This window comes from Drosophila mojavensis, unplaced genomic scaffold, assembly GCF_018153725.1.
Source record: "Drosophila mojavensis isolate 15081-1352.22 unplaced genomic scaffold, ASM1815372v1 contig_36, whole genome shotgun sequence".
Taxonomy (NCBI): domain Eukaryota; kingdom Metazoa; phylum Arthropoda; class Insecta; order Diptera; family Drosophilidae; genus Drosophila; species Drosophila mojavensis.
The window spans coordinates 20,671,236-20,687,524 of record NW_025318858.1 but is presented as its reverse complement, the minus strand read 5'-3'; the positions used below and the strand labels follow the sequence as shown (position 1 = coordinate 20,687,524).

The window sequence follows — 16,289 nt, the reverse complement described above, 5'->3', positions numbered from 1 at the left end:
ATACAGGTTTTTTGTACTTATGTTGGATTTAACATTGGTCTGCTGTCTATGATTTTATATCCGGTAAGAATAGCATAAATGATATATTAGTTCTATATAATAATTAGTTCTCTATCAATCAAGTCATTGCGATTCATCCGGCTAACTTAAGAGACTAAAAGGGGTGATATTTCTAGATTCTAGATTTTAAATCGAAAGACAACTGCGATTTAGAGAGGGGGTTGTTTATAGGCATATTTTCTCTTTTTACAGGGTATTTGAAAATTGTGCACCAGCAAAGCAAACTCTATTTCTTTTGTTGCAAATAAACTTATCTAACTGGCAAAGATAGGTAAATTATAATTATTTATCAATAAAATTGGCCAACCACCCGACTCGGCCTGGCCCGCCTAAATTGCACGAAGCTGCGCAAATAGAAATGATTTGGCCTTTTGATTTTGAAAATAAATACGCTAAGTTGTTGGGTAAACACTGAGACACTGACACCGGCGACGCGTCGCGACGGGAACAAAGACAGCGACGTCGATTCCAGTTAAGATTCTGATGCTGATCCGATCGAGTTCGATTCGATCTGACGCACTGATAAGGCCAAGCCTCAGCGCGTGTGTCTTGGTGGCCGCAGCCAGACGCTGAGAGCAAGAGCAAGCGAACGAGCGAGAGAGAAAGACGCATTTGGAGGCGCTCCAATGGAGCCTTGCTAACTAAAAGCAAAGCGAAGTGAAAGGGCGCTAATAGTCGACTGATGGTTACCCTGTAGTCAAACAATTTGACTTAATATTGTTATCAGATAATAAAATACTACTCAAAGCTGTTAATGAAGTGCTTAAGATCATATTACTTTATACTGTTTCATAATTATTTTTTATTTAAATTACACGATGCTGATGTCACATATCTTTCATGCTAAATTTTACTGACATTTATTATAATTAACCGGGTGGTATGGTAAACTCAATAGTAAACTCAATCCCTACATTTACATATTGCTTATATATAATATTTGGGGGTTTTGAATGTGGAATATTTACCTTTTGATTATTATCGATATATCCATAAATGATCGCAGGCCTATTTATATATACAAATCTATGTATGTCTGATCTTCTTTGTGGATACCACAAAGCACTCGTTATTGTTAGAGTTGTTTATATAACCATAACGGTTCCACCTCATTTCCATCATTATTTGCCCTTAATTCTACATGCCCTCCCACTCATTTGCATTACAGGGTATCTGCCTGTGATATTGCCTTACTCGCAGCTTGTGTGCACTTTAGACGCACAATATTTCAGTTGTATTCGTCGGCTCGCTCAGTTGCCATCCGTTCAGCAAGCGCAGCGGTCGCAGAATTCGAGTTGAAACTGTGGAATACCACCGATCGGAGCTAAAAGCTAAACATCAACAACAACAACAATAACAACAACGACAGAAGTGGAGACCGTATCCAAAACTAAAAGCGGCTGAAAGCCGAAACCATTTGTTCGCGTGCTCATGTGTTGTGCGTCTGTGTGTGTGTGTGTGTATGTCTAGCAAAACAACGGGCGTAAACAACAAGAATATATATACATATATACATTTATATATATAAATAATTTACATATATACATGTACTTTTTTGATATATGTAGAATACTTATGAAAATAAACAAAACTACGTCAGAAGACGGCAAACAAAAGATATGAACACGCCGACGCCGCAGTCGCCGTCGTCGTCGCCGTCGCAGTCGCAGACTCAGCCCACAACGACGTCAGCGTCGCAGCCAAGGTTCGCCTGAACGTTAGGTGAATCGAATAAATATATTTTTTTTCCGATTTTTTATTAACATTTGTTGCGTTGCACCGTTGTTATTGTTATTGTTTTTTTTTTTTTTTTAACGGTTGCGTGTGTAAAGTTAGTGACCTTAGAGTGAAGTGTGATTTCGCAGTGAGGAAAACTGCATTTGTGTGTTTTGGAATTGAAATCGAATCGAATCGTAGCAGGCCCAGACGGCATTAGCAATGCCTTGGAGACTGTCTCCATTCACTTTTTGATCCGAACCAGACTAGAACACTTGGCCTAATTACACAAGCGATTCTAGGCTAAAATTCAACAACAAATTGGCATTATTTTGAACTATTTTGTGTTTTTTTTTTTTTTTTTGCTTTCGCGGAAATTGTTTACTTTTGTTTTGGTAATCTAAAAAAAAATTGAAGAATAAAAGGGTTTTCGTGATGAGCCAACGACGAGTTTTTTGCCTAAATGCCACGACAATGGGTCTGTCCACTTCGCCGCCATCGTCGCCGCGTGGTCCGCCCCCAGAGTTAGATAGGCAGCCGGACAAAAAGGACCAACAGCAGCAGCAGACGCAGGAGCAGCAGGAGGAGAAGTGTGAAGAGCAGCCAAACCAACAAAATGAAAAGCCAAAGAAGCCAATGGATGAGTCTAGGAAACAACCACAGGAGGAGGCAAAAGATCAAGCACAGCCACCACCAGCGGTGGCAGCACCACAGCCAGCACGCTCAGCACCACCGGCAGCACGTGCAGCACACCCCACCATAAGCGATCTGCCAAACATATGCAGGCACTATGCGGCGTGCAGCTTGTCGGGCGGATGTGACGCGTCTGTTGGATTCGGCAATCTCGAGAGCAAGTCGGGCTCGACACTCACAAGCACCGAGCACTACCACAACCAGCTGCAGAAGCTGCGCACCATTTGCGGCGAAGCGGCCATTACGAACTTTGAGCTGAATAACTTATTCCTAAATCGACTCAAGGAGATCGATTGCCTGGATGAGCAATGCGGCGGCGATTCGGTGGGTATTAGGAAGGTGGAAGGAAGTGCTAAGCAACATACAATTCAATAAATTTCCATTAGTTCCTTGAGCTCCTGAATACTATTTCCACTCCAATTTTCCAGAAATTCACCAAACTGCGGCTGGCCACATTTCAGGATTGGGTCGACCTACTGCTGCATGTCAATTACATTATTTTTGGCAATATGTCGGCCATGGAGGTGGAGGCGTACGAGAAGATCATGAACTGTTTCCAATCGGTGCGCGGTGAACAGCAGCAGGCCCAGGATGAGAATCGCAAGCTGCGCAAGGATATGTGCGCCATTATAAAGCTGGTGCAGCACGCCTTCCATCACAATACCTGGAACACGGACGACATGTGCCTGGAGACGTTGACGGTGAATCAGCTACTGGGCATACAGGGGGATCAGGCAAGGCCGGAAAGCGAAACCGAGAAGGTAGGTTTGGCAATTGGATGCACTTATTATCCCACAGGGGCTGCTAGGGGCTTCCTTCCCATCATCATCTTGTGTTCTTCTAGAAGGCCGGGCGTTCTAATGCAGAGAAGCCGCGCGTTTCATATTCCGATCAAATCGTATTCGAGGAATCCAATCGCCTATAATTGTTATATAATTGATTTGCATTTTACTGCGTTTTTGTTTTTATTTATTCCATATCGTTGTGTGTGTGTGTGTGTGTGGAGTTCAGATTCAATTAATTGTTGAAATAAACTTTGTTTCGTTTTGTGTTATCTGAGAGAGCATCGTATTTCGATTTCTGATTGGCATTATTTGATTACAGGTAACCAAATGCATGCGCTCTCTGGCCAATGAGGTGGCGGCCAAGCACGACGAGGTCTGTCACCTGCAGTCCCAAATGTGTGCCCTCGACGAGGTGGTCCAGACGGCGCGACAAAAGCTCATTCTCAAAGATCAATGCATAGCTCAGCTCAATCAGCAGGTGAGCTCCAATTAGTTGATAGACTATAACAAGGATAACTTGGACAAAAAGTGAGAAGTTTCATAATATGGATCATACAGTTGATCTTTGAAGATCAATTGGAGCTTAGAACTGAAACGCTAGATGAGAGGGTCATCAGTATATAAATTTAGGTACTTCTAGATCTAAAACAGGTTTGGCAGATCTTCGAACTGCGCATCTATCAATATCAACAAGGTATCAACGAATTGTGTGAAATATAGAGCTATAAATGTGGATTGGCAGTGCTAAATGTAGAAATTTAGTTGACAAATAGAATTTTAGATTTAGAGTTAAGGAAGTCCATTAGGTTGAAAATGATCTTGCTGCTGCCCATATTGATGTTTAAAATTATTAAAACTGTTATATATGGACCTAATGGATTAACCGCAAAATTTTAGGGAATTTTATTCACATCATTTTCAAAACATTTAAATGCGTATCCATCAATTTAGGCACGATCTAATTTGGGCATTGATCAAGCCACTAAATAGGGCTAAGCTTTTTTTTCGTACCAATTTGCCAATCCCATCTGCATGGCTGATGTAATTTTGTTTTTAATTTTAGCCGTCACAGACTGAGTATGATAATATTATATTATAATAAAAATTGGTCAAATAAATTTAAGCTTTAAGAAATGTAATACAATTTGCCCTTTCTCTATGACATTGATTTCATTAAATAATATCTATATATCTATTGAAAGCATTTCATAGAAAATAATATATAGAATATACAATATCATGGCCAACTTTTCATTTGACATTTATTTATTTAGCATTGAAAGCTGTCATTTTATATAGGAATATATTTTTTTAATTTTATTTATTTACTCACAACATTTTAAAAACAAAATTTTAGGTTCCAATACATACTAATATATATATACCTATTCACATTCTGTTAATGCTCCTTAGCTGGTGGAACTGCAAGATTGTCTGGCAAATATGTCCCAAGAATTGAACAACAAGACACGAGCAGTTAAGCAATACGAGGAGGCCTTCGATACGATGGACAGCAACAGCTGTTTGTTTGATAATATCAACGAGAAGGATCAGCAGGCCAACGAGCTGATGCGCCTGCTGAACAAGGAGCTGAACGAATTCATAAGTATCATAAGCACCAAGGACTTTCAGGCCATGGAGTGCAGACGGAAGCTACTCTCCTGCTTTATCGACCGAATTGTAAGTCATTTAACAGTCGGACGCTGGGCAAGAAATTTGACTTGATATGTCTCATCCATCCATCGTAGAACAACGATCGCATCGAAACAATGCGCAAATTGGAAAATATGCGCTCACAGCTGCGAGCATTGGACTGCAATATTGATCAGCTGGAATCGCCGATGGCTTGTAGCACACAGCGACCCGAAGATGAGTATGATAATCAGCTAATCGATGGACTGCGTCGGCGACTGATAGCGATCAACGAGTGCAACAAGAAGCTCAACTTCAGGTGCCAACAGGTAGAGGCCCAACAACGATGTAAGTACTGAAAGGACTCCCGCTTTATATAAACATATCTACATGTATTAATCTGTATATATATTTATGCTGATTTTTAATATGTCTAGTGGAGCTTTTGAATGTCACTTCTGATTTTGAAGCTGTGCGTGCTATAAATGAGAAAAATAGCCACGTATTGAAGGAAATAGCTGATCTACTTTCGAAACTGGTAAGCAGATTAATATAATTCTAGCTAGCTCCTTTAACTCCCTGTCTATCTGCCCCTCTGTTTGGCAGCGCTGCCGTGATCTATCTTATGAGGAGATCTATACTAAAAAATCGTCGGACAATCCATTCTGCATTGCCATCATGGAAATGTATCAAAAACTAAATCAGCTGGAGAACAATAAGGAGACAGAGAACCTGCAATCATTGGTAAGTAATGCTTTTAATTAGATTGTTATGATGAATGATTCTTGAATCGGTGCTTATCAATGTGATTGTACATGCAGGCCGGCGACAGCGAGCCGCAGACATCTGCCCATGATTCATAGCCGACAACAACAAAGACATCTACAACAACACCCACAACAACAGCAATTGTTGTTCCCCTCGAAGCTGCTGAAGCCTAGCTTAAATTAGTTTTTATCTTAGTTAAGGTTTTACACCTGTTTTAGCATAAGCATAAAAGGTTGACGTTAACTAAAAATTCAACTTTAGCCATAAGTTTTCTAGAATGTATCAATATTTATCAGCCATAATAATATGTAATGATAATATATCAAGTTCCCGCCAAAATACCGAAACATTCCATAAGCCAAGAGTTGCAATGAATTAAATGCAATTTTGTTTCAGTTTATGTGCTTAAGGAGCAGGTATACTATATGATGTATATATTTATATAATATGTAATATGTACATATATCATTCAATATGCAAGTGCAACAGCGAATTAGCGCTACACATGCAAATGGTAGTTTAAACGAGAGCAGCTAGAGAAATTGGATAGGTTTTTTTCTGGGTCTGAAATCAAATTTGGAAAAGACTATTTATAAGTAGCGCTTAGTTAGGCTTTAAGTAATGCAGGTTTTTGGTTAAGATAAGAGGTGTCCAATTAATGCTATATATGTATGTATTTTTTCAATTCTTTTATTGCATATCAAGAGCAGCTGCCAGATCTTAGATCTTTTCTATGATCTTTCCATGAATGCTTGGCTATGTCGATCAATCTTTGCTGCTCGATTAGTTTAATATGTGTTTTCTGTACGTACCCCTTCTTCCTTTTCATTCTTCTTTTTTCTTTATTTTTCCCTTCTGCCGTTCCTTTCCTTTTTTACTTATATTATGTTTTATATTATGTTCTGTTTTGTTACTCGCAGTCCAGCTTAACAGATCAAGACTGTTTTGCATTGATCTTATTTTTGTGCCGATCTTACATTTCAGCCCAATGAAAATATAATTTAAAGGTAAGTCGGAAGAGCACTAAAATATATATACAATTATAAACATATATTTTAAGATATATGATAAAATATGACAGCTTTTCTTTATCGAAAATTGAAACAATTTAGTATCATTATTTTGTGATGGATGCTAATACTAGGAAGAAATCATGTATCCAATTAATTAAATGGGAAATGGCAGTAGTGCCAGTATCAGTATTAGTTTAAATTGTCATATATACTCTTATTAAAAACTATATTTTCAACTTATCATAAAGCCCTCGCTCATATATATGCACAAACCATTATATGTAATAAAGTTGCAATGCCATTGTTATATATGCTACTCTATATCCTTATATGTATATGTGTGTACATATATAATGCTGCAATTCCCGACAGTCCATTTGAGTCGCTTGATTTATGTACTTGAATATTTTGTAAAACAAAAATGAAAAAAATAAAATAAAATAAAATAAAAAACGAATCTGTAACCTGTCGAAGCGAAGACTTACTCTATTGGACAAATACAAATCGCTTGGAACTCCGATGAGTTCAACTGCAATCGTAGTGAACCCTGAAAAGCGGTTAAGCTGCCTACCGACTCCCTATACCCTGTACTCCCCGTCACCCTCTGCCCCTCTCTACATTAGTCCCTAGCAGAAATAGGTTTCGTGTTATTTATTTACCCACAATCGACACGCGAGCTGTGCGAGCACTGATATGCATATCGATGAGCATGACAGCAGGAGGGAAGAGTAAAGAGAAGAGGGAGACAGCGAGACAGAGACAGGGAGAGTGAAAGAGAGAGCGATAAGTTAACCTGACAGCAAGCTATCAGCCAAAGGCAGCCGAATGGTCGCCGGAGTAGTCCAAAGCTCAACGTCAACGTTGCTGTTTATTCGCGTGAAACAAATCAGGCTTGTCGGGGAAAACAGTAAGCCGAATACTGAATACGGCATACGGAATACTGGATACGGAATACGGAATATGAAATACCGAAAACCCACTACAGAAATATGAAATCGGCAAATATAATAATCAACAGCGGTGTCGGACCACACTAAATCAAGACATAAAACAAACAGTTTACGTGCCTTAATTAGCTGCACCCGCAACCAACATTGCCAACTGCCACGCCCCCCACGCTGCCAACTTCTTCCTAAAGAGGACGACGACTTCGATATTATTCGCTGTATGTCTGCACTCCTTTGGCAACGAAGTGAAGTGTCTGGGTGAGGCGATAATATTCACCAGGTGGCAGGACAACGAGAAGGACGCGTCGCTGATGCCAAACGGATACGTGTGCAATTAAACAAAGTTTATCCTTCAATTGCCAACACAGAAAAAAAAAAAAAAAAAAAACATAACTACAAACTACAAACTTGGCCAAAAGTGCAAATTGTTTTCAAGTGCTAGCTGAAAAGTAAATACCTGCAAATGAAGGTGCTCGAATGGGGTGGAAATGCCGAGTAAAGTTTATAAAACGAACTGACTGACGACAGACAGCAACACGAAACTTTATTAATACATCAATTGTCGCTATTAAGCATGTATGTGTGTGAGTGTCTGGGAAATAATTTGACATAGAACACAGCTATGTAAACTTGTTGGGTGATGGTTCGAATTAAAGTGTCCATTAAATTCGTGAAGCTCGACTTTCAGTTTATAATAAATATTTATTATAAAACGATTATTTTAACTGATAGATCACTTTTATAAACACCTAAATCTAGATCGTAGCCAAAAAAAAAAAAAAAAAAAAAAAAAACCTTTTTAATTATAATTTTTAATTATATTTTATACAACATATTTCAAAAAAACCAAAAACAGTTGTATTTTATTTCTGTTTTCATATACAATAAATATTAAAATATAAAATATAATGAATATTATGCACTTATTTACATGAAATTTGATGTTAGACGAAAAAAAAAAACTTTTTTTTTTCTGTCTTTTAAATGTAATAAAATATAAAATAAAAAATAAAAAATAAAAATATAAAAATGAATTGGAGAATTTAATATTAAAATTAAAATACACATAGACAATTGCAATTCGTTTTAAAATGCATTTTAAATTTGCCTATAGTATTACGAATAATATCTCTATTTATACATATATACCATTTTTTTAAACTACTAATTTTATTCAAACCAATATTTATATCATCTAAAATTTCAACATTAAAGACCAACTCTGACTTGAGAGCTTTCCTTTAAAACAAACCTCTCGGTAATCGATTTTCACGTGAAATTAAATAAAATATATACATATGTGTAAGCCCAGTGGAGCATATAAACGACATTTAAAGGTGTTATAAGTGCGCGCAGCCATGCATTCGAGCCGATTCAACTTTGGAGCGCGTTCGACGATATAATTTCGTATCGAACGCACGAATGTTGATTCCCAAAATCCGTGTCAAACAGTCAATTTCATAATACATATCTATAAAAACTATTGAAGTCAGACAAACGAGTGCTGTGGGGCGGGGCGGGACAGAGCAGTGCAAAGTGCTAAAGAATTGGAAACGTGAAACTTTGCCATCAAATTTTTTTTCTCTCTGTCTCTGTCTCTCTCTCTATTCTCTGTTTTGTAGTGGCTGGGGCCACCCGCAAGTACGAAATGTGATTTGCTTTTATTTCCGTGACAAAGTTTTAATAGCAATATTATTGGACTGAAATGGAATGGTAATGAAGGCATTTATAAATATTTTGAGCGAGCTGCACGAAGGCATCCATAAAATCATTTGACACCACAAGCAATCGAAAGACCAGAAGGAACAAGAGAAAAAGTTGTTTATATCAATTGTGTTTGGGATCTGAAATCGGTCAGCGCAGGGCTGAATATGGTAAGTCAATTGTTTAGCCTTAGCTTATACAGGATTGAACTATCCTGCCATTTGTAGGCTGATCCCGGTGAGGATTGTCCACATCGAAGACAATTAGAGCACACGCTGCTCTATTGCCAGACTCAAGCGGAACTGTTGCAAGCCACAAGAGATAATTATCTGAGCGTTATTGAGGAGTTTCGGCGTGATCTGGAGGAGCTAACCGAACAGGTGCAGCAACAACAACAACTGAACGAACAGCAAATGGCAAAGGAAATGGAACAAAGTTCCCAAGAGGAACCGCCACGAATTGTCACAAATGAACTGGAACTGCAAGTTAGAGCTTGAAATAGAAGTTACTAACGATAAGAGCTTGTTATATGTGTTTTTTATTTTTTTAATTACAGGATATTTATTACCAAACGTTAACTTATATATTTTAAGTTATCTTTTTGTACTAATTTTGAATTTTCTTATTTAATTATTTATTTATTTATTTTTTTTTTTATATTTGACTACATTCTCTTAAATTTTTCTTGCTATAATGTCTAATGATAAATTCATATATACATACATTTTTATAGCAATTTTTCAGCTCTTTTCTTACAAGCATTTATTCCCCCCATAATAGCACTTACTAACTGTGTAAACATCATATTCATATATATATTTATTATTATTATTATTTGTTTTTATTAAAATCCATTCAATAATTTATTAAAATTAATGTGTATATAATTTTTATTTATATATGCATAAGTGTATATATTGTATATATTTATTATGTTATTTGTATTTATATAAATAAATATCATAGCACTGTATATTCAAATTTGTACTCCAATTTCAGAACGAACGACTGGTTTGCCAAATAGAAAGTCTGCGGGTCGTTTTGCAGGAACGTGATACTGAAATCTGTGAGCTGCGCAATACGTTGAACGGTTACGTCGATTTAAATGAGACTAACAGACTCAAGGATGAAATTTCATTACTGAGGCAACAAAATTGTAAGGCTCTTTTGTCAAGCATATATATATATATATATATATATATATGCATATGTATATATCACACTTACTGCAGGTGAAGACTCGCAGAAAGTTCTGCAAATCGCTAGTTTGCTCGAGGCAAAGGAATACGAGCGACAGAAGGCAACTGCAAATAATGAAGCAACAATACAAATGTATGAGGATCAGTGCAAGGAGCTGCGGCGAGCGCATAAGGAAGTGAAAAGCCTGAAAGAGCGTCTATGCTCATTGGAAAAGTGCCAGCAGGAACTCAATGCTGAGGTGAGTACACTAGTAGCCATAGAGCATCCAGCCAAAATGATAATGCCATATAATATGTTTTGTGGGCCTAGCGGAATTCACTGTGCGCCGAGATCACTGCACTGAAGGACAAAGACGCCGAGCTCTGTGGTAAGGATCGAGCATTGAACGAGCAGCTGAAATGCAAAGAACAGGATCTCAAGAAATCACGCTGCCTGCTGCACGACATGCAATGCCATCTGAAGCAGGAGGAGCGTCAGCATAAGGAAACTCTGGACCGTTTGTGCAAGGCCAACGACGATATCCGGCAACAAATGCGCGCCGTTGCCAACGAATGCAAACAGATGCAGCTCAAGCTGAAGTATGTATGCGGTACGGTGGATCCGATAACGTTGTCCGTAACGAATCCTAACCAGTATCAAATTCCACTCTGTAGACAGCAGACCAACGTAAACGAGCAGCAGCAACAGATCATTGAGTCGTTCCGCAAGTGGAAGGATGCGCAGATTCGATCAGACGAAGCGATGCGTCAGTGCATTAACCGTGCCGAGGAGCACATCAACCTGTTGCTGGAAGAGAATCAGCGTCTATGCGAGGAGTACCGGCGCCTATACAGCGACTACTCCCAGCTCGAGTCGGAGATGCAACGTGTTAAGAATGCAGTGAATAGCCGCTTTGAAACGTCGTCGTGCCCCCCTCCCCATCCAGAAGGCGTCTTATGCAGGAGTCAGGCGGTGAGCGACGAGGTGAGTGCCAAAGCCATTTAATCAACTTGATCATATTTTGGCTGATTCTCTACTTCAATTTACAGATGGCCAATCGCTTGAGGTTTATGTCCTGTACGGCACAGCGTCTCTCTGCACAGTGTCAAGCGCTGAAGAGCAATTCGCTGGATTTGTCCATTATTAAATCTATGCAATCCAGTCAAAATTTAAATACCGAATCGACCCAATGTTGGCAATTGAATGACACAGAGTCAGCATCTAGCATGTTGTGAGAATCATATTAATTCATCTCTCTTCGAGTTTTAGTTTATTACATGTACTGTAATATTCATACTTTTTACAATTCTGTTTAATACGCGTTTTTTTAAACACACATTTGGCCAACAGATGTAAATTGACAGTTGTAATTTTTTAAATAAATTAACATTTTGATAAGTAAGATTAATTGAAATCTGTACATCATTTACAAATAATTTTTAAATAGTTGCGCTTGAGTTTTTGACTGTCAATAGATTCACATTTATATCGATATCAATGTAAATATAAATACAAAAACAGCGTTTCTAACACTAGCCGCCCAAAGCCCCTTTGTTAAATATCTCCAACTATCTTTCATCCTGCTGCTGCAGCAGCTTTTCCCGCTCACTGATGGCTATCAGCGCCATTTTGATTTGTGAACGCTTCTTCACGCTTTCCTCGCGCACTACGTCCGCCTGTTTGGTCAAGATTTTGATGCGGACATCACTGAAGTTGATCGCTTCCTGCATGCTCATTTCCAGGAAAAGCTCCTTACCTACATTGACCAGTATTTTGTCCATTTTTTTTACCCGCGCCTGCATGAAAACGTTGCTGCCAATGTTAACCTGGGTCTTGTAGCCGTCCGGCATGTGCTCGCCAAATGTTTGCAGCGTGTTCTTCAACTGGACATACTCCATGACCTCTCCGTTGAAATCATTCAGGCACTTTTCAAGGCGATTTAGGTCTTCTTTGAGCACATCATTAATAAATTCCTCAAGCTGCGTTATACGCGCTTTATGTGCTTCTAGGTCTTGCATTGTTTTGATTTGTTTTGCCTTTGTAACTTGGCACAAAAGCTGTTAAAAATAATTATGGGCACCCTAAACACTTAACAGCAGCAGAAAAGGTTAATGCCTAAGAAGTGATTTATTACACTTGATAAACTAAGTAAAGTATTGAGATTAGTTTGTGACAATATTTGATAACTTATTAAATTAAGTTCCTCACAACATTGCGGTAGATGCTTTTAATAGCTGATTAAATCTGATACTGTTAAGTGAACCATAACAGAACAGCTGTTACCGAAAATGTGGCGGTCGGACAATACCGATAGCAAAAGCTACTTCCGCGCGGAACATTTGAAATATGTAATCGATATTTGCAGAGCTTGATCTAGCCAATGCAACAACCTCAAGGTTTCAGCAACTTTATTTATATAGTACAACTATAAATTGATTATTGAAAATTGCGGTTGAGTGACAATTAAGCCTACTTAAGCATAATCTGGCTTTCGGCTAAGTCGCACGACCCTACAGTCGTCTCAAGCATTCCATTTTCACTTGCTTTTATGTAATCAACTGATCTCTGCTCGTGCCGCTGATAGCTGTCGCGAGAGGCGAAAAAAGTCAATTGTTTGCGCACGCAATGGCAAATGTAATAATTTCTCAGCGTCTTTTTGGGATATTTATTTTGCCTTTGTTTTATTATTTGCAACATTGTCGGGCGCAAATTAAACTGGCATAAAGAAAGCCCCCGCTGGCGACAGACAGTCGGCAGCTGAAACTCTTTCATTAGCATTTTTAATGCTTAACCTTTGCGCATTGCGCATTTGAACCCTCCGAAATGTTTCCTGTTGTCATAAACAAAATCTCAGTAGGCTTCGACTATTCACCAGGCCTTGTGCTATGTATTCATTTGCCTGAATCTTCATTAGATATTCGAATTCAGCTTCGATAAGGCGTTAAAATTTTTAGTAAGTTTTCATTTATTCCACAAGTTTAAAAAGATTTTTGTTTTTTTTTTTCGTTTGCTCTCTATTCATTTTTCAGGAATTGTTTTTTTCCCCCACTAGTTATATACATTTTTATTATAGGATTTTTCCAATTTTGTATTTTCTGAAATTTATAAAAACATATTTTTTAAATATAAATTTTTTTGTATTTGGCTATCAAGATTTTTCAGAGGTTTTTCCAATTTTGTATATTCTTATATTTATTTCCATTATTATTAATATAGATTTTATGTTATTCGCAGCACTAAAGATGAATCTTACACATTTGAGCAACCTTTTGATGGATCCCATCAAACGAACGTCTGTGCCCAATGGTCAGGCTTGGAGCCAGCCTTGGATCGGTGGAGTTAGGACAGCTGTTGGCACTGGCTATGCCAGCCAGATGCAGCAAGTGCGTCGCCACATGCCCGTTTGTGGACCACCTCGGTTTCGCCTGTCCACCGGCAAGAAGATCATACTTGGCTGGATACCTCATGTCCTCATGCTGAGCGTCCCGTTCTGGGCACTCTCCCAAATGCCCCGCTGGTCAGCGATGCATAATAATCGGCCGTATGGCGATGATGAATAATCCGGAGTATCGTCGCTACACTATCACGCCGATCACACATACACACACACACCTTGCTCATTAACACTTCGCACACACTTGTAACATGCTTAAGACGGTGACTTTCGACACATACACACACACACACGTATGGTAGCCTCCTAGACCTCTTAGTACACAATACAGAAAGGATCTCTAATTAATATGTACCTATAGTAATACAGAACTGATAGTCCATTCCACATATGTGCAACTAAAACAAAAGCTAACCAAATAATTAAATGTTGAAAATGAAAATATTTATGAATAAAATTTTAATCTAGAATATTAAATATTGAGATAAATATGGGGAGTGTATATATAATAAATAAAAAATATAAATAAAATAAAAGCAACATTTAAATTGAAATTCAAGTGTAAGGAATAAAATATATTTAAAATATTACAGTTTTTAAATATATAAATAAAGTATATATATCATGGAAGTAAAAAATAAAAATTATAGAAAATAAAATATGTAACTATAAATATAAATTATAGTTTTAGTGTAGGAAATCATAGTCAAAAACTAGAACATCTCGATGCCAAATAAAATCTAGTCAAATTTTTCTTCAGCCAATTAGTAAAGGCTACAAAAATAAAAAATAAAAAAATTAAAGGAAAAAAAAAAACATTTTTTGGCCAACTGCACGTTGACTCTTTTGGAGTCAGCCAAACGTAGCCACAATGCAATGAAGCAACATTTTCCTTGTCATTTTCCATGTCGCCTGCCACAAATCAAAAACTGAAAAACCCCAAAAACGAGTGAGAAAAAAAAAATGAAAAATGTGAGAGAGTGAGGGAGAGGGAGAGAGAGAGAGAGAAAGAAGAAGCACAGCCGAAAGCAAAGTGCCAACTTTCATTAAAAGTATTTTTCGCTCATTGCGAATGCAAGTTGCATTCAATTGTGTTTGCTTTTTGGGTTTGTTAGCCTTAGACTTAGACTCGGGCTGGCTTTTGGCTTTGACCAGCTTCCACAGAGTCACTAGTCGCTAGTCGCAACTCTCGAATTGCGACTCGCCTGGGTCTTGTCGAATCCTCATGATCTACAACGACGTGACCTTCTTTGCCTTTGCTTTTCGCGTGGCGATCGCATTTGAAAACAAAAACAACCACAACAACAACAACAACTAAATGTAAAAACCCAAAGGAAAGTGAATTTCTTTTAAGCAAATCAACTTGCTGTGCCACGCCTCCCGCCCGCTACAGCAACAACAACAGCAACTAAATGCTGCAACGTTTGCCACCTTAGCTAGACGCAGATTCGCTGATTTTTCGGTGAAATTTCATGCGCCATTAAACTGGTTCTGTCATGCCCCCCCCTCCCCTCTTTCCCTGGCTCCATCGCCTCAACGCTGCCTCCTCAAGTATGCGTGTGAATGAGGCATGAACAAGGCACAAGGCAGCCTGCCCCCGATCAATGCTTGTTGCACCTTTTCGCATACTTGCCATAAACATGCTTAATTTTCATTTATGCCACAGTCTTTGCCACTTTTTCTCGGCAGGAAGCCGCCGCCGTCGCCGTCTCGTGGGCGTCCCATGTGGCAGCCAGAAATGTGGCGAATGCTCTGCACTTGTTGCGGCACGTTGCGTCAGTTTAGTGTGTCAGAAGCAGCAGCAACTGCCGCAGCAAGAAGAAAGTTGCCCAGCTTCATGCAGCACCCATCTCTCAGCATCCCAGCGTCCACCGTCCATCGTCCAGCTCTTAGCCTGCTATTGATGATCCGGTTTATTTTTGTGTGTTGGACAGGTTCGTTGTTCCTTTGGCGCGCATTTTACTTTCTGCGACGGCTGCTCAAATTGTTGTCCACTTTCGGTCGCAATTAATTATGCGACGGGGCGCACTGAAAATGAAAGTGCGCTGCAGCAGCAACAACAAAAAATTTACAAATAAAATGCCAACCAACATGCTTGCCACATGCAGCAGGCAGCAGCACACAAGCCCAAGTTCTTGGCCCAATGCGTGTGGTCCACACTTTGCTACACCATCATCCCCATCCCCATCATGACTCCCATCATTAGGCAACGGATCAACGCAAGTGAGCATATTGTCGCAAGGTCTTCATTATCATCAAACGCAATCGCCGTCAGCCGGCAACGTTGTCATCTAGCCAGGCGTCTCATAAAGACTTTTTCTTTATGATACCAGGCCAGGCCAGACCGGACTAGGGTCTGGGCCGAACCTGTTCCCCCCTCTCTCTCTCTAGCTCACTC

General features: G+C 38.8%; 3 protein-coding genes across 5 annotated transcripts; 2 read left to right on the top strand and 1 right to left on the bottom strand.

The window, feature by feature from the left end:
• The first annotated feature begins 1,626 nt into the window (after positions 1-1,626).
• LOC6577434 (golgin subfamily A member 6-like protein 6) lies at positions 1,627-11,905 on the top strand. 3 transcript variants are annotated; one of them, XM_002003365.4, is made up of 12 exons: positions 1,630-2,793; positions 2,898-3,230; positions 3,574-3,732; positions 4,668-4,934; positions 5,003-5,234; positions 5,324-5,424; positions 5,493-5,630; positions 10,318-10,474; positions 10,551-10,756; positions 10,828-11,096; positions 11,172-11,481; positions 11,547-11,905. In XM_002003365.4, the coding sequence occupies exons 1-12, from the start codon at positions 2,212-2,214 to the stop codon at positions 11,730-11,732; spliced, it is 2,940 nt and encodes a 979-aa protein (XP_002003401.2). In that variant the 5' UTR covers positions 1,630-2,211; the 3' UTR covers positions 11,733-11,905. The 3 variants fall into 3 exon arrangements, with proteins under 3 accessions (XP_015021151.1, XP_002003401.2, XP_015021152.1); XM_015165666.3 differs by lacking the exon at positions 11,547-11,905 and having other exon boundaries at positions 1,856-2,793; positions 10,828-11,107; positions 11,172-11,283; XM_015165665.3 differs by lacking the exons at positions 10,318-10,474; positions 10,551-10,756; positions 10,828-11,096; positions 11,172-11,481; positions 11,547-11,905 and adding an exon at positions 5,708-6,001 and having other exon boundaries at positions 1,627-2,793.
• On the bottom strand, positions 11,720-12,744 carry LOC6577433 (protein UXT). Its single transcript, XM_002003364.4, has one exon. It carries the CDS (start codon positions 12,513-12,515, stop codon positions 12,066-12,068), a length of 450 nt encoding a protein of 149 aa, XP_002003400.1. The 5' UTR covers positions 12,516-12,744; the 3' UTR covers positions 11,720-12,065.
• Positions 12,745-13,340: 596 nt separating this feature from the next.
• LOC6577432 lies at positions 13,341-14,335 on the top strand. The gene is made up of 2 exons (XM_002003363.4): positions 13,341-13,450; positions 13,732-14,335. Exon 2 carries the CDS (start codon positions 13,740-13,742, stop codon positions 14,055-14,057), a length of 318 nt encoding a protein of 105 aa, XP_002003399.1. The 5' UTR covers positions 13,341-13,450; positions 13,732-13,739; the 3' UTR covers positions 14,058-14,335.
• Positions 14,336-16,289: the final 1,954 nt, after the last annotated feature.

Excerpts from the sequence above, each read along its gene's own strand:
- LOC6577434 (XM_002003365.4), top strand. The coding sequence starts at position 2,212 with ATGAGCCAACGACGAGTTTTTTGCCTAAATGCCACGACAATGGGTCTG. Across the intron at positions 4,935-5,002 it reads CCTGCTTTATCGACCGAATT|AACAACGATCGCATCGAAAC; the intron begins GTAAGTCATTTA and ends CATCCATCGTAG. Across the intron at positions 5,235-5,323 it reads GGTAGAGGCCCAACAACGAT|TGGAGCTTTTGAATGTCACT; the intron begins GTAAGTACTGAA and ends TAATATGTCTAG.
- LOC6577432 (XM_002003363.4), top strand. The coding sequence starts at position 13,740 with ATGAATCTTACACATTTGAGCAACCTTTTGATGGATCCCATCAAACGA.
- LOC6577433 (XM_002003364.4), bottom strand. The coding sequence starts at position 12,515 with ATGCAAGACCTAGAAGCACATAAAGCGCGTATAACGCAGCTTGAGGAA.